At 35.3% G+C, this 18197-nt stretch overlaps 2 protein-coding genes across 2 annotated transcripts; one reads left to right on the top strand and one right to left on the bottom strand.

Annotated features, from left to right (window-relative positions):
- Positions 1-314: 314 nt before the first annotated feature.
- On the top strand, positions 315-11646 carry xpnpep1 (X-prolyl aminopeptidase (aminopeptidase P) 1, soluble). The gene is given in 21 exon segments (XM_051910719.1): positions 315-471; positions 2976-3097; positions 4088-4151; positions 5387-5491; positions 5729-5821; positions 6404-6547; positions 6665-6760; positions 7035-7116; positions 7219-7348; positions 7350-7430; positions 8039-8128; positions 8216-8266; positions 8400-8458; positions 8743-8820; positions 8921-8992; positions 9169-9229; positions 9351-9420; positions 9548-9721; positions 9911-9987; positions 10488-10586; positions 11344-11646. Coding segments are annotated over 20 exon segments (1863 nt in total). The 5' UTR covers positions 315-471; positions 2976-2980; the 3' UTR covers positions 11464-11646.
- A 53-nt stretch (positions 11647-11699) lies between these two features.
- Positions 11700-16545, bottom strand: si:dkey-246e1.3 (uncharacterized). Its single transcript, XM_051910720.1, has 3 exons — positions 14380-16545; positions 14153-14249; positions 11700-12316 (listed from the first exon to the last, which is right to left on the bottom strand). The coding sequence occupies exons 1-3, from the start codon at positions 14591-14593 to the stop codon at positions 12049-12051; spliced, it is 579 nt and encodes a 192-aa protein (XP_051766680.1). The 5' UTR covers positions 14594-16545; the 3' UTR covers positions 11700-12048.
- Between the last annotated feature and the right edge of the window lie 1652 nt (positions 16546-18197).

Below are 18197 nucleotides of genomic sequence, written 5' to 3' on the forward strand. Positions count from 1 at the left end.
TAAAGTGTAGGCTACTATAACCTAAGACCTCAAGTTATATATGTTAATTCATGTTAAACTGGAATATTCTCTAATTCTGTAGAGGAGCAGTCTTTGAGGAGAAAACAACAGAAAAAATCATTTTACGGCCTGTACACCAGTGAAAGCCTCAATATATCGAATTATTTTTGGTACTTCAAATTTGTTTTTCAAAAAAAAAAAAACTGCAGTGTCATCAACAAACTGGTTGAGTTTAAATTCTACACCTAAAGCTGTGCTAGCAGCAATACATGTGCACGTTCACTAGACGATAAACAGTTAAGCTCATTGACTAGAAGTGGGAGAGTCTGATGTGCGCCATGTGACTGGAAGAGGCAGCCTGTCACGTGCCCGCACACGTCATCACTGTAATGGCAGCTTCCTTGGCACACTAACACAAGGAACAGCAGAGTTTTTACCAATAGTTTACATTTCAGGACTCGCTTCTCCAAGGTAACTGGTGAATTGTTTGATGTCAGTCATTCACTATGTGTGCTCAGAAAACGGCAGTGGATTGTGCAAGCGCGAGACCAAGACGAGTGTTATTGTTGTCGCTTGCATAACATGCGTGTGTTTTGATAATCGAGGAAGCGTCGCGCGCATCACACACATCTCTCCTTTGATAAGAAAGAAAAAAACGTATAAACATGCGTGCAAAATTAATAAAACCAAATGTGTTTGCAGATTAATACCATTTCTGTACTCGAAAGCATTGTATTTGGATGAACAGTACGGGGGACTGCCACACCTACCACGAATAAAACATAATAAAAATAGATTCTAACTAAGTATTGTTTCGGTTTAATTTAAGTTTACTGATGCGTCGTTAATTCCTCGTGCACTGCAGATCTTTCGTCTAAATGAATGCTCGCTAACTGACTGTTTGAGTGTAGATTGTTTATATTGTCGAACTGTGGAGCTCGTCTATCCAATCAGCTGTCGATATGATAATTCCATTGAAGTGATTGGATGATGTAACAGCTATCCGTCGATGCTCTAGCTTTTAGACAAAAGCGCATATTATTTGTGAATGAATGTACAGAACACATTTTTTTTCTTGGCTAAAATATGTATCCACAAAAATAAATCGTAATCTAATATTTATATCTGTGACTTCAGTTTCCTGGAAGCCTTACAAAAAAGCATTAAAGTAACCATATTTTTCGCCAAAATAGCATAGTATTTTTAATAATACTGTAAAATCATAATAAATTATAATATATTCTCTCATAGAAAATCAGAATATTTATTTATTCACTCGTTTGATTCCTTAAACAATCGCTAGGCTATGTTGTTAAACAACAGTACTTCTATCTCTCACAGCCTAGTTTTCATTCTTGTCAGTAAATTAAATATGGCACTACCCCAAATAAAGTCTGTAAAGAACATTTCTCATTTCGTCATGTGCATTATATACACCCATATCCATTTAAGAAAATGACATGGTCATGTTTCACAAACGTATGGAACTTGCTGCTCTGCTCTTAATGGGTTTTCAAAGTAAATTCCGTTGTAAATTCAGTGTAAATTCCTCAAAAGCCTAACCTAATACTGTATTATACTCCTTTATCCTCATGTTACTCTGGTTTCTATTATGTGTATATTTTGTATGATGCAATCAGTTTGAAAACAACACAGCCCTTGTTTTCACACAACACAACTATAATTTATTATTTGAGCCTGCATTACTAACATTGTTTGTTTAGTTTAGAGAGTGTGTGTGTGTGTGTGTGTTGCGAATGTCTGGCAGGTGACTTACTAAGAATAATTACAAATATATACCGTTCAAAATTTTGGGGAGGTAAGTTTTTTGGTAATACTTTACAATACGGGTGCACTAATATGCATTAATTCATGCTTAAAGGGTTAGTTCACCCAAAAATCTAATTTCTGTCATGAATTACTCACCTTAATGTCGTTCTAAACCCATAAGACCGTTGTTCATCTTCGTAACACAAATTAAGATATTTTTGATGAATCCGAGAGGTTTCTGATCCCCCATAGAAAGTAACGTTATTACCACATTCAAGGCCCAGAAAGGTAGTAAACACATCGTTAAAATACTATGCAAAATAGCATAGTATTTTTAATAATACTGTAAAATCATAATAAATTATAATATATTCTCTCATAGAAAATGAGAATATTTATTTATTCACTCATTTGATTCCTTCATTCATTGATAACAATGACAGAAACTTTTTTTCTTTGAAAGAGAATGTTTTTAGTGTTAGTCTTTTGCAAAAGGAACCAATAAAGCTCTTCAGTCTCACATTTGGTAAATGGTTTTGTGATCACAGAACAAGAAGATAGACAGTAAATCTTTAACTATGGGATGGTCGCATAATTATGCCACCTGAGAGACAGTTTGTGCGAGGTAAAGGTTAACAATCTCATATCTTTCCAACTTTGAGCTCCACGTTAACAGTAAGATCTCAGGTTCACAGAGGGAAAATGGCTACAGGTAATTCTTTCTGTTCACAAAAGGTTTTTTATTTATTTATTTTTTTTACACTTATATGCACTCTTGTACAGCCAGAAACTTGTAGATGTCTGTTCTGTTGACAATATAATAACTTGCTGATTTAATGTTGATAGACTTGGAAATTGATCTGATGCCACTGAAGAAGTCTAGCAGTGGTTTTAACTTATTATAATCTTATATCAAAGTTGCATTTTCACAATGCTGTGAACAGGTTTGCAAATTTAATTGTTTGGTTCACATAAAAATTTTGATTTCTTTCACACAGAGGTCATTCGGCTTAGATTATATTTGATTAGCCTAGGCCTGAAAGTGAAAGGTCTTGAGATATTGAGATATAAATATATTGACTCAAATATTACATTAGCGAATTACTGATAGTTTTTTCACTCTGTAGTCATCAGTGGTGACTAGATGTCATAAATTATTTGCTTGTGTAAATTTTGCCACTGACCTTTTCTTTCTCTCTAAACAGACGCTATGTCCCCAAAGATCACAGTGGAGTTGCTCAGGCAGCTCCGGCAGGCCATGAGGAACAGCAAGTGCATCACAGAGCCCATCCAAGCTTACATCATCCCATCAGGAGATGCTCATCAGGTGAACCTGAGCTGTGCTCCACAAATGTGAAACACAATTTATAAACATACAGTCTGTGAATTCTGAACACTCCACATTATAAAACTGCTGCCTGTGATTTATTAAAATTCAGCCTTAAAATCATACATTCTGTGATTTTATATATTTATAAATATACAGCCTGTGATTTCTAAATGTAGACTGTGATTTATAAATATACAACCTGTGATTTCTAAATGTAGACTGTGATTTATAAATATACAGCCTGTGAATTATAAATGTAGACTGTGATTTAGAAATATACAGCCTGTGATTTATAAACACAGTCTGAGATTTATAAACATGCAGTCTGTGATTTATAAATATACAGCCTGTGATTTAAATATACAACCTGTGATTTCCAAATGTACAGTCTGTGATTTATAAAAATTCAGCCTTATACAAAATTCAATCTGTGATTAATAAACATACAGCCTGTGATTTTTTTTTTTTTTTTTAACATTCCACCTTATAAACATTCAACCTGTGATTTAAATATACTACCACTTAATTCTAAATGTGCATTCTGTGATTTATAAACATACTGCCTGTTATATATAAAAATTCTGCCTTATAAACATTCAACCTGTGATTTATAATCATGCAGCCTGTGATTGCTAAACATTCAACATTTTTTACATAATTTACTTCAGCTGCTGCAGTTTAACTGTGCTCGTGTGTGTGTAGTGTCTCAGTCATGTCGTTTAATTTCTATTGTGTGAGTGATGGGCTTCCCTCACCCCCTCCTGTCTGGCTCTGTGATTATGAAATCACCTCTGATTACGTGTGTGTGTGTGTGTGTGTGTGTGTGTGTGTGTGTGTGTGTGTGTGTGTGTGTCCTCCCGCCGAGTGTTTTCTTTCATTCTGCTGGGTGGTTAAATTAGCAGTAATTAGGACTGATTGCTGACAGAGCTGATCTCACTTTTTCCCTTCGTATCTCTTTTTTTCCCGCTACATCTGTCCATCCTGCAGAGCGAATACATCGCGCCCTGTGACTGCCGTCGTGAATTCATCTGCGGATTCAACGGCTCTGCAGGTGTGTGCACATTTTTCTCTAACTTTGTTGAATTTTGGGATCTACAGGATTCGCTGTCACAGAATTGCAATAAAATTAAATAATTTAATACCCTGTTTCACTGGGCCACAGTGGAGATTTATCAACTATACAGTTGTGCAAACATCATAGCTGAGCTGGAATAATGACATTTATTACAAGATATAGGTTACTTGCATAAATAGAAATGAATCACAATCAGACAATATAATCCCAGATAAACACACACACACACACACACACACACACACACACAAACAATTATCGACATTGCAACTACAAAAAGTGCAGTTCAGCCCACCTCAGTCTCATTCACTCAAAGAATGGGGAAGTAAAACTGGGATATGAGGTTCATGTCTCATGATGATGAGAGACCACTTGTCATACATGATTTACAGCTCAGTGGTGTGACCAGATTTATTTTGACTGTGGTGGTTTATGTGAGGCACTGATTCATTCAGGGGTGGCATGAAGCATAAGCCAACGTCCCTCATATACTACTACTAATAATAATAATAATAATTGTAAATAACTTAAAAGTAATAATTTAATAAGAATAATCTAAAATGTTATTATTATACATTATTATTATTATTATTATAAATTAACAACAATATTAAAAGTAATAATTGAATAAGAATAACAGTAATCTAAATTAAAATTTTTAATAATAATGATTATTATTACTTTAAATTAATTTTAATTTAAGAATAATAAGTTCATTACAATTATATTACATTTAACTCAAATGAAAATGAATAATATTAATAATAATAATAATTATTATTATTATAAATTAATAACAACAATTTAAAAGTAATTAATAAGAATAACCATCATCTAAAATGTCATTTTAATTTTTAATAACAATAATGTATTATTGTATATTATTATTATTAAGTGTAAATATAATTATTATTATTAATATTTTTTACAATGATAATAACTATTATTTTAAATTATTTCAATTTAATAATAGTAATAATTTGAAATCTAATTTTTCTCTCAGAATAACAGAACAAAAACAAACAAAATATGTAAAAATATTTTTTAAATTAAAATTGTATATTTATTATTGTATATTTCACTTTTTCATAATAATAACAATTGGTTCTTCTGGTTTTTCCTTTTGTTTATAATAAACAAACATGTTTAATAAACAAACAAAAAAAAACATGTTTGTAGGCTATAGTTAATGCTGTGTTTGCTTGTTTCAGGTACTGCTATTGTCACAGAACAGCATGCGGCTTTATGGACAGATGGGCGGTACTTCCTTCAGGCCAGCCAACAGATGGACAATAACTGGACTCTGATGAAAATGGGTACAGTGGATGTTAGCATAATTTTATGACATGCGGTTGCTAGGTCATTACATTTGTCATCAGATTGCTGCTATTGAAAGCATGTTGGCCAAGCTGCTTTTCACAAGCCCATAGAAAACATTCATTAGAAGAGCCACATTCCAATAACTTCACCTAGATCAGTCTTAAAGTTTGTCGATTATACACTGTTGTTCAAAAGAGCAATTTGAATATGATTATGACGTTTTGAATGGTCAGGACTGAAGGAAACACCGTCCCAGGAGGACTGGCTCATCAGCGTTCTCCCAGAAAACTCCAAAGTGGGAGTTGATCCTTGGATCATTGCTGCCGGTAAGGAATTCAACCATGACACATTTGAATATAAAATAATAAATATAGATATGCACACAAATAGAGCAAATCACCTTTAAAAAGTAACTTGACGCTTCAAATAAAGATAGTATCGATTACATCTTTATACCAGTAGGTGGCGACAAGTGACTTTTAAAAAATGTATTTGTCATTGAATCATTAATTCAAGAGATTCGCTCAAAAATGCTGATTCATCCAGTAAAGAATCAAGTGAAGTCCTTATGAGTGAGTCATTGAATCATTCATTCAAACCCTTCTTTTAAAAATAATTCATTCAAATTAGTTAAACATTTGTTTTAAATAGGCTGCAGCAATTAACATTTTGTCAGAGCCTCTAGTAAATAACATGTTGTTTTGTTTAGTTATCTGTTCAGATTCGTAGGAGAATCGTGATCTCTATTTTAAACCAAAAAATTGTGATTCTAAATTTATCCAGAATCGTGCAGCTCTGTTTCATTGTATTTTTACTCACTATGGTCACAATCAGAGAAATCGTGATTATTTGAATTGTAAAACATCATGTACGCAGTTGCGTCAGGTGTCTGTGATTGTGTTTTTCAGACCAGTGGAAGAACATGTCTAAGGCTCTGAGCAGTGCGGGTCACTCTTTGGTTGCGGTGCAGGACAATCTCATTGACGCCATCTGGGAGGATCGGCCGCCTCGACCCAGCACCAAACTCATGGCTCTGGGGCTCAAATACACCGGTCAGCACTTCTCAATGGATGATATTCACTATATAATTTTGATCTTAAAGGTCAGTCAACCCAAGTTTGTGCTGCTGAACATTAAGAGGAAATTTCTTGTTGCTGTTTCCCATGTAGGTCTCACCTGGCAAGATAAAATTACTGCTCTGAGAGGAAAAATGGCAGAAAGGAAGATTTCCTGGTTTGTGGTGACCGCTTTAGATGAGATTGCGTGTATGTATCACCATACAGCACGGTTTGTGGGTGCTTTGAGTGTGTCAGATCACGACCCAGCCCTCATTCACCTCTCCACTTTCTTATCAACCCCAGTTAAAGAGCTCTTGTGTCAGATTAGCTTGTGTTGATGTTGATAATTATAGACATGATTGCGTGAGGCACATGCTCATTGGGAGGCCACATTTGGGAGGGTTTTCACAAATATAGTAAACCCTCTAAAAATTACTTGTGAGGTCATTCGAATGACTTCAGACTCACTTTCTCTCTCCAGGGCTTTTTAACCTGCGCGGGTCAGATATCGAGTACAACCCCGTGTTCTTCGCCTACGCGATCATTGGCCTTAGCAGCATAAAGTAAAACTGCATTCCTGATTCTTCACTTTATACTGAAAATTTCCCAGATTTCAAAACATGACCCGTGCTCATTGCTGTCATTTGGTTCATATGTTATGTTAGATTGTTTGTGGACAGCAAGCGTTTGTTGGACCCTGCGGTCCGGCAGCATTTGGAACTGGACAGCCCGAGCAAACCGGATCTGACCGTCCAGTGCTTTCCGTACGAGTCTGTGTTCACGGAGCTGCAGGCAGGTTTGTGCGGCGCTGGCGCCCAAAGATAAGATGTGGATTTGCGACAAAGCCAGCTGCGCTCTTACACAAGTCATACCCAAGGTGAGTCAAAAAGATCAAACTTGAAAAAGTGTAGACAGCTACCTGTTGCGCTGTGGCCCGTTGTGATGTGTCAACAGTCGCATCCAGTATAGACTCGTGTAGCCAAAGCATGATGTCATTATAGCACTCGCAAACATTGTCTAAAGAACATTTCTGATCGAAACTCTCTGGAAAATACAACTGAAAATCGTCAGAGTAACAGTGATAAGAGATACTATACTTCTGAAAAATAGAACTCAAAGGAAGCATATAGAGGGAAAATAAAAGTGGTCCCAAAATTGTCCCCTGAGGGACGCCACATACTAAAGGGGCATATTTGGAGGAAATATTCCCTATATTAACAGCAAATGTCCTATCCTTTGGATAGGAGGCAAACCACTGTCATATTACAAAATATGTCATGTTTTTTTTAATGCTGTTTCATGCCTTTTTATGGTTGCAATGTGACAAGTTTGCTGTTCAACACTTTGGAAACTCTTGATATTTGAATTTTCCATCTAAAGTGAATATGAATATATTGATATGAATATTTTCTATATAAAGTGAAAGTTGAATATGAATAAATATTATTGATTAAATTATAATTGATTACAATTGTAATTGTCCAGGCCCACAGATCTGCAATCCCATACACACCCTTATGTCTGGCTAAAGCCGTCAAGAACCCCACAGAGATCCAGGGCATGAAAATGGCACATGTAAGTCCACATGGTTAGAGATATTCCAGAAATCTTAAACTTTTTTGCCTAATTAATCACAATATATATATATATATTTTATCACAGATAAAAGACGCAGTGGCACTGTGTGAACTTTTTGCCTGGCTGGAGAAAGAGGTATCATTGTGTATCATTTTATCCATTGGAAATATATTCAGGAAGACTTTTCCATGTTTTCCTAGTAAAATTTCCTTATTGATTGAATGATGAATACATAATGAAAATATAAAAGTATTTGTCATTTATATAGATTCCCAAAGGTACGGTCACAGAGATATCAGCTGCGGATAAAGCAGAAGAATTACGCAGGTGAGTCGAACATGCTGCATTTAACCGGCAAAAACAAAGCAAACCATCAGTTTCTCCACACACAATGACTTCATTATATTTTTATGTAAATTTATAAATAAAAGCAATATCATAGATAGTACTGATGCCATGGTTAGCAGTGAATTTAAAAAGCTGCATTACCTGCTGTTTTTCTCTTGTATGAGATTGTGGCACCACCTTCTGGTGATCTGTGGAACTGCAGACACTGAAGCAGCAAGAAAATCTGCTTTCAATTGAAAATCTTTTCTTCTTCGTCTGTCTAGTCAACAGAAAGACTTTGTTGGGCTGAGTTTTCCAACCATCTCTAGTGTCGGACCAAATGGGGCCATAATACATTACAGGTGGGCAGTTTTGATATATTTAACCATACATTCTTTTTTTTTTATGATGTTGCGTAATTGTTTTTAAAATACCTGTCATTTTCTGATTTCTTTCTTTTAGGCCTCTCCCAGAAACCAACAGGACTCTTTCTCTTAATGAAATTTATCTTATTGACTCCGGCGCTCAGTACACGTAAGTACACAAACACTGCAGGACAATTAGTGCTTTTACATCACATTTATTTATTTAGAAATGAATTAAATGTAAATAAGATCATTTGTTACTATATATATATATATATATATATATATACACACACACACACACACAAATTATATAATATGGACATTTTTATCTTTGATATCCAGAGATGGAACTACAGATGTCACCCGTACGGTGCATTTTGGGACTCCTTCTGATTATGAGAAGGTAAAAAAAAAAGTTTTTATTTTCCTTCAGGATCAAACCTTGTCTTTACTTTATAGTCTGAGAACTATCAGTCTACCCATAATGCTTATATTTCTGCCCTTCCACACTCTGATCTCCACAGGAATGCTTTACATACGTCCTAAAGGGACACATCGCCGTCAGTGCTGCGGTTTTTCCCAATGGTACCAAAGGTACGTCCTTAAAATCAGAAACCTGAAGTGTTTGGTTTGTTTAGGAGCAATTTGAAGTGCTCTAATGCTGTGTAGAGTAAGGTTAAGAGAAGTGTTTTGTCTCAGTGGACTGTGCTCTTTTCTACAGGTCACCTGTTGGACTCGTTTGCTCGTGCTGCTCTCTGGGACTCTGGGTTGGACTATCTTCATGGTACTGGCCACGGCGTTGGATGTTTCCTTAACGTGCACGAGGGTCCGTGTGGCATCAGCTATAAAACGTTTGCAGACGAACCTCTGGAGGCCGGAATGATTGTCAGCGATGGTACAAAAACACACTTATTTTCATTCTGGATTTATTCATACAGTTTATAAGGAGCTAAAAGTGTTTTAATACTCGTATTTCTGTAATACTATTATAAGGTGACATTACTGCAACTCTGCCTCAAATGTTGTTAAAGTTTATGGTGCAGTTGGTACAATATATTTGAGTCTTGTGCATGTTTTATTCCAGAGCCCGGGTACTATGAAGATGGATCTTTTGGCATTCGGCTGGAAAACGTTGTCCTGGTTGTTCCCGCAAAAACCAAAGTAACTATTGCATCAAATCACTACATAATCAGTTCATATTAATGCTAAGAAAATTGCACAAATTAAACCAAAAATTATTTAATGCACCTTTGAGAGATCTTAAATATGATATTTCAGCTTTTAATTTCCTTTCTTTAGTATAACTACAGGAACAGATATAGTCTGTCCAAATATTTGCGTTTACATGATGCTTCCTCCACACCAATAGGTGTCAGTATTGAGTCCAAGACGTAACAACACTAACTAAACCAAAAATGATTTAATGCATCTTTGAGAGGTCTGAAGTACAGTATTTCAGCTTTTAACTTCCTTTCTTTAGAATAACTACAGGAACAGATATAGTCTGTCCAAATATTTGCGTTTACATGATGCTTCTTCCACACCAATAGGTGTCAGTATTGAGCCCAAGACTTAACAGCGCAAACTAAACCAAAAATGATTTAATGCACCTTTGAGAAGTCTGAAGTATGATATTTAGCTTTCAACACCCTTTCTTTCAGTATAACTACAGGAACAGAGGTAGTCTGACATTTGAACCCCTCACCCTGGTCCCCATCCAGCTAAAGATGATCAACACAGACCTGCTCACACAGAAAGAGGTAAGAGCAGACCGATAGATATTAGGGTTGAGTCGCAATGGCCGACTACTTTATCTAGATTTTTTTTTTTTTTTTGCATAAATATAAAGTTTTGATATTAGTAATGGTGGTGCTTTAATTAGCATGCTAACAGTTTGCTGTGTTTTAACTATTAATTAGGCAGTCTGTACTATAACTATGAAAAAAAATCTTGCAAACAATGTTTGTTACAAGTGTTTATTTTTAAAAAATTTAAATAACAACTGAACAAAAAATGATTAGAGATGCCTAAAGCCCAAAGTATACTTCAGTTTTTATGCGTAAGCTTAGTGTATGTATACAGCTGAACGAATAGCCTTTCAAAGCGTAGTCCACTTGATGACGTGTTTGACACATTAGAGTGCACTAGAAAATTTCATCCTTGTCCAGTGTCTGCGCTGTTTCTTTCCAGACGTTATGAGCGATTAAAACGGTCATTGCACTCTAGTATCTTTTAATCCACACAAACAAATGCTCATCAACGTGGGCGTTTGTTGTTCAGTATCATCTGATTCTTTTTTGACTGTAAAACAATTAGCACATTACTGATGATGGAATTTATGCCACGCATACCTAGCATAAAAATACGTAAAAGCCTAAGTATGCATTGGGCTTTATGCTTAAGACAGCTATTTTGTGATAATTCACAACATTTGAGTGCATAAAATCTTTAAACCTCTATGAAATGGCTTTCATTAAAGCATGGTTTGCTGTAATATACGTACTTGTCATCCTGCAGCGCGATTGGGTGAATGACTACCACAGGAAATGCCGGGAGACGATTGGGGCAGAGCTGGAGCGGCAAGGCAGGAAGGAGGCTCTGGATTGGCTGGTCCGGGAAACTCAGCCAATTGTCTAAAAAAATGTACTATTTTTTTTTTGTCATCGTCGTAACGATCGCCAGTGAATTTTTTTCCTGTCGTTCTTTCTCAGTCTTGGTCTCTATCTGCTTTTCTGGTGGATATATTTCACTTTCTGCTTCTTTTGTAAAGCACACTTTCAGCTGTTTTATGCGCTAATTAAAAAAATATGTGGAAAAAGATTCCCTGCTTTTTTCTTTTGCTCACTCCAAAAACGTTTTTTTCTCCAAAGGAATAATGCATCCAAAAAATCATTTATTTGCGCTCATGTGAAACGCGAAACATCAACTTGTTTCTAAATCTATACTCAACTTTTTGTGTGGAACAAACGTAATTAAGCTAGAATATAGTACAGAAAACATGAATCATAATTATGGTGATTTTTGATCATCATTCACTTTCATTGTAAGAAAAAGAGCAGCTTGAACATTCTGCTAACTGTCTCTTTTTGTGTTCCACGTTAGAAAGAATGTCATATGGGTTTTGGACGACATGATGGTGATTTAAAGTGTTCCTTAAATATTAACTTCCAGGACGATCTACAGCTGCATGTAAAAAATGGGCAGGTCCAGGGTGATCCCGCTCTAGGGGTCGTTGGCGTAGTCCTGCAGCGTGAGTGGAGTGTGCGTAAACACCGTGTGAGGGGGGACTCTGTCCTCCTCGTGTCCCACCGGCAGAGGGTTGGTGTAGATGTAGTGGATCTGCGAGTTGTCCTTCGGCCCCTCCTGTCGTCCGAGAAAGGCGAATGGGTTACGGAAACTATTGGCTTCCCTCTCACACGTAACACCCTCTGGCTCTTCGGAAACCTCGGAGGCCACGGCACTCTCATAGACACGTGCCCTCTTACACTTCCTGTGACACAAAAATACATACCATGACAGCTATTAGACACAATTTAGGATCCAGTTTTAACCAAATGAGAGCAATATATGGAGCCCCTAAAGGGACAAAAAAAAAAAAAAAAAAGATGGGAGGAAAACCAAAATTGTAATGCTTTTGCATTGTCTTCCTTTGGAAATGTTGAAAATTTCCTGAAGAAACTTTGGATTTGCTTGCAAAATTTTTCCACTCTCTTGCAAAACTTTTGCGTCGTCTTAGTGGGAGGAAAAATATATTTCAGTTCTTTTGCAAGTGAATGCAACATTTTTTGCAAGCTCAAAGGCTTTCAAATAAATTATTTCAACGATTTTAAAACTTTTGTGATGAAAATAATATGGGAGGAAAATTTGGAAGTGAATACTTTTGAAAGAGAATGCAAAAGTTGAAAAGAGAAAAATTTGCTGGCTAAACGTTTTTGATAAAAACAAGATAAGATGAGAGGAAAAACTATATTTCAGTGTTTTTGCGAGCAAATGCAAAGTTTCCCTGGGAAACGCAAAGTGATGTGATAAAAATAAGAAAAGCGTGAAGAAAAACAATTAGAGATGCACCGATATATCGGCCAATAATCTGTATCGGCCGATAAAAGCAAATTTTCACACTATCGGCTATCGTCCGATAGTTTAAAAACAGCCAATAGTCAGGGCCGACATATGCTGTCAATCAAAAGAGGGCAGGCAAATGCACTGAATTTGTGCTTTGTGTAAAGAAAATGCTAAGAAATTATATAAATTAATAACAGTCAGAAAGTTAAGAACTAATAATAATATCTTCAGAATGTAGTTAATGTGTGTTAATATTAATTTGAGTAATGTGTTTGTTTATAACTGATTACTTGTTTAAAACAAGTTTCAGAGTAACTGGTATCGATGCTTTGCAAAACTTGCGTGATGGAAACAGTATTTGTTTCCCTGAGAAACTTTGCATTCAGTTGCAAAACTTTTCATTTGAACCCTCTGGTGCTCTTCACTTGGCGGTCAGAAATGACAGATTTTTTTTTTTTGGTATTTTTAGGGGATTTTATGGTACTAAATTATATTTAGGCAGTAGTTATAATGCATTTATTCACTTTTGGAGCATAGAAATTTCCAATTTAAACTCGTAAATCTTGAGTGCTTTGGAGCACAGATTTAAGTTTGGTCTCCTTTTAAATACAACACTTGGCAGATTATTGCTGAAGTGAAAAAGGTTTTAAAAAGTGAACTTAAAGTTATAGAATTATGTTTATTATGAAATATGCACAAAAATACTATTTTCAATTTTTATATGAAATACATATTTTTTCAAAACACGTTTTACTCTAAAACTGCAAGAAAATCAAGGCCATAAATCTAAACAAGTTGTGTTCCAAATTTGAAGTTGATATCTTAAAAAAAAAAAAAAAAAAGCCTGGCCTCAGTACCAAAAGTTTCCACTGTTCATTTCCAATGCCATCATTTTTAACTGTGAGTAGTACAAGTGTGACTTTTTTTCAATACCATTTAACCTTTTCAAATCATGTCTATGATTTTGTGTGTGTGTGTGTGTGTGTGTGTATTTATGTTCACATAACAAGTGCCAAAACCTTTACAAAGTTTTGTACCATTCCGATGAAGAAAAAAATTCTAACAAAATGTAAAATTTGACGAAGAGCACCAGAGCAGGCACACTTCTTAATGTAAAATATTTTGCTTGAAAAGTCTGTTTGTGCTGTTTCATTGCCAATTGTCCCAAATTCTCTGAGATTTTATTTAATGCAAGAACATTCAGACATTATTTCTTAAGTGTCCAAATATTTTTTTGGCCCACTGGACATGTCTGTTTACTCACATTCTGTGTCTTTGATATGAGATACAGGTGATGATTCCTGTCACGATCAGAACACACAGAGCTATTGAACAAAGTGTGATGTTGAACACCTTGACTTCTGTGTGAGAAAAAAAAAATCAAGTATTTAGAATTTTAAGCAACATTTAGCACATATTTTGAGACCGATAGCTCAAACATATCTTTGATGTAACAGTACTGTTCAAAATGAGTTAAAACAGTTTTCTCACCATTGAGAGCAGCTTGTGTTTCTGTGCTGTTTGGTTCCAATGAGGCTGTCCCATTAAGAGACAGAGTGATCCCTGTTAGGCTCATGTTGCCGATGGCATAAGCCAAAAGTGACCAACAAACTGCTCGGTCTGGAAAGAGATGGTCGGAATATTCATTAGTATGAAGCCATGTGACTTTTGTGGATTTGTTTCCATGGAAATGGCAATACCTCATCACCCCAGAGGCGCCCTAAATTCATTCTACTTTGACAGTTTGGGGTCCTTAAAGATCCAGGCCACATCCCAGAAACCCGAAGCAAAACCATTGAAAGGTTTTGTGCACAATCCAAAGAATTCACAGGACAAAATTCATTTGGAAACTTGTGTTTGCGCAAATTAAAAGGGAAATCACTTTCATGCAGCAGCTCCTGTTGCAGTCTGAACAGATAAACACAAAGCCTGCACTCATTAGCGTTCATGCTTCATTTCATCTGGGACTTTAAAAACAAAATTCCTCATTATCCTAACTCTGGCACTCCACATGAGAATGCTGGGAAGTAATCCCATGATGCTCACACGTTTCCCACATTGTTTACAGTGTAGGCCTACCGCATATTCTCGATTTGCCTTCAAAGTTCTTTTGTGGAATAGAACTATGATTTCTATTATTAGACAATCCCACTGGCCTTTCTATTTATAAGATAAACAAATTTCGGTTCCGCAAGGACATTCCTCAGACAAATATACACAAACAAACATCGAGAATTTGGCCACAATGTGTATTAGCAAGACTGCACGGCCCATTAAATCATGGTGCAAATGCATCGTAAATTTTCAGTGTTTTCACATGACTAGTAATGTTTCGTGCCTATAATAATAAATAGGCAATAGCTTTATATGTTCTCTGGTAATATTAGTTTTGGACAGATCATTCGGCAGATAATTATACCAGATATGTATATCTGTACACTTTACATATGTGCACATGATATTGGTCTATAAGTAGGACCTACTGTTCATGCAGTGCTTATATCAACCACTAGATGTCAGTGTTGACGCTCAAATAATGCCGCTCCTTACGAGCAAACTATTTTAAAATATCAACGCCAGGCTAATATAACACAGTAGGCTTATATTAGGCACATAACACAGTATAGACACAAATCGACAAATATGACATATGTTGAAAGGCTCAATCATATAACACTGTATTTCAAGCTTGATACCAACATATGGAATTAGCTACTACATTTTCTAAGGTTAAAATACTGTAAAACGGGCAAGTAACAGTAGCCTAAAAGTTTAGAAAATGAGAACATCGTGCGGTTTCAATCGATGATTTACGGCGTGCGGGTTCCTGGTAGAGAACTGACGTAGGGTACAACGGGGCAAAAGGCGCCTTTGATATTCTTTTCCTATAAAACACTAGATGGCACAAAAACTTGCCGCAGCACTTTCCTAAACATCAGTTTTTCAAAATGCACGTGCAAATTTGTCTGATCCTTGACGCGATCGCGGGCAGCAACGCAAAGTTGACTCTGAGGTAGTTTGATCTAATATTTGATGTTTTTTAAAATGTTGTTGATTTAAGTAGCAAATAAGAATCCATTAAATTAATGTTTGTATTTTCAGACAAAGGTCTTCTTAATGATTTTCAGTTTTGATCAAGATAATTCAAGCAACAGTTTTTCAATAACGGGTGAATATGTACAAGTATGGTATTTGGGGTAAAAAGCGCCGCTGATGTTGGTGCAAAAGGCACAATAATTAACATGATAATGAATAGCTGGCTGACTTTTCCATTTGATTTGTTGACATGACATGGTTAGATTCACATAGCAAATATCATATATCAAATTGGGTATCCATCTTAGCGATAATACCCATATTTATAATGAAACAATCATATTTTAAAATATATTAATCATATCATAATAAAATATAATTTATTGTTACTACTGTAAATCTATATTAAATAGGCTATTATGGGATCTCCTTCAATGCTTTCAGAATCTTTACTTTTTAAAATAATTTTGTTTCTGTATTTCTGTATTTTTAAAATCTATTTTTATATTTTATATATAAAAATATATATCACATAGGCTTATTTTAATGACAGTATATTTCTTAAACAAAAATGAATTCTTTTATTTATCAAAATAAACAGAAAATAGTACAAACTTTGCTAAAGTGATTCTTTTGAACAAGTATTAACCGAGTCATTATTAAAAACATATTATTTTAGCTTAAGTATTTGAATGAATACTTCAGCTTATGGGGTAAAAGGCACATTTACCCCAATCTTATAAATGTATGAGGTGGTGAGGGGGGCCTTTTACCTCACACATGGGGTAAAAGGCCCCCCTCACCACCTCATACATTTATAAGATTTTTAAACAAAATTAACCACTTTATGATTTTTTTTTTCACACAAAATATGTTGCTCCATCCATGTCCAATACAAACATATATATTTTTCCTGCAATCATATATTTTGAGAGTAGTGAAAAGCACAATTTTTCTTAAGGTGTGCCTTTAGCCCCTTTGTACCCTTCAGGTGATGTTGAAATTAATGCTCACACAAGTACAGGGTTTTACACATTAAACTGACTAAATAACTGCATTGTATTGGCTAGTAAATAAACATTTGTCTTACCGTATAGATATCCGCTTTATATCATAAAGTACTCGCAATAGCTCAACAAACTAACATGCACGTAAATTTCAACAATAAAGTGATTCACATTTCAAATTACCACATATAAACGACTCTGAGAAGTCAATCATTGACCTCTGAGCTGTAGATCCATTGGCTCCTCATTCAATAATATTCAAATTTGTAAGGCATTTACCAGTTGTTCTGGTGGAAATTAATAATATTGGTATAGCTAATATCGGTAATAGCTAATGGTTCTAATATTGGTATAGCTAATGGTTTAGGATATCAAATATTTTAATACATGTAGGCTATATGTTGAAAGGCTCAAACATATAGCACTGTATTTCAAGCTTGATACCAACATGTGGAATAAATTACCTTCTTGTTTGGTCTTCAGCCTGAACAAGGGTTGTAAATGGATGCTGGCTTAAATTATTTGTATAAACGTGTTCCTCTTCAAGTTGTGCCAGAGTCAATAGATTTGATGCATAACTGTGAATTCATGGGATCACCGACACCTACCGCCCTTGCTGAGAATGTTTGTTGGACAGCCTGGTGGGTAAATCTCAGTTATATTGGACTCAGACATGGGTCAATGAACGGCTTCAATGCTGATTTATGACAAATGCCAGTTATAAAAACACAGAAAGATCTTTCTCACCATACACCAAAGGCTGCCACACAAATAGCAAGCAATTCTTGTGGGTCATTCTCAGTGAACTGCATGAAATTTTCATGATTTTTTCCCCCCCAATCAGATTTAAAATATTAAATATTAAAATATTGATAATGTAAGAGAAATTTAGTTTGAACTATGTGGTGAAACAGTGTGTCATATTTATATGATCATATTTTTGTGACCAACTTGAACTTGTTGCGAAATCTGTGTGTGTAAATCTTTCGCCCTCACACAAAGTTCCCAATGACATGAATTTACATTGAAATGACTGGATTTTGCATGTGAAAATATGCATAACAATGGGAAATACAACGACCGCACATTAACAGGTGAGCGGCAAATTTGGCGTTATCTCAGAAAATGCATACATTGCTTAAAAATTGCTACAGTGAAAGCATAATATTTTCATTTAAATAAAATCTAGATTTTCTGTAGAACAGTTACATATTCTGAAACCATTTATTTGGGTTTAACTCTAATGCAAAGTGGCTGATTCTATAT

This window comes from Ctenopharyngodon idella, chromosome 10 (genome assembly GCF_019924925.1).
Source record: "Ctenopharyngodon idella isolate HZGC_01 chromosome 10, HZGC01, whole genome shotgun sequence".
In the NCBI taxonomy this organism is placed as follows: domain Eukaryota; kingdom Metazoa; phylum Chordata; class Actinopteri; order Cypriniformes; family Xenocyprididae; genus Ctenopharyngodon; species Ctenopharyngodon idella.

Bases quoted from the DNA above. Each gene is read 5' to 3' on its own strand.
- si:dkey-246e1.3 (XM_051910720.1), bottom strand. From the start codon at position 14,593: ATGAGGTATTGCCATTTCCATGGAAACAAATCCACAAAAGTCACATGG. The intron at 14,250-14,379 runs GTGAGAAAACTG...TTTCTCACACAG, and splicing joins AACACAAGCTGCTCTCAATG to AAGTCAAGGTGTTCAACATC. The intron at 12,317-14,152 runs GTGAGTAAACAG...TTTGTGTCACAG, and splicing joins TCATATCAAAGACACAGAAT to GAAGTGTAAGAGGGCACGTG.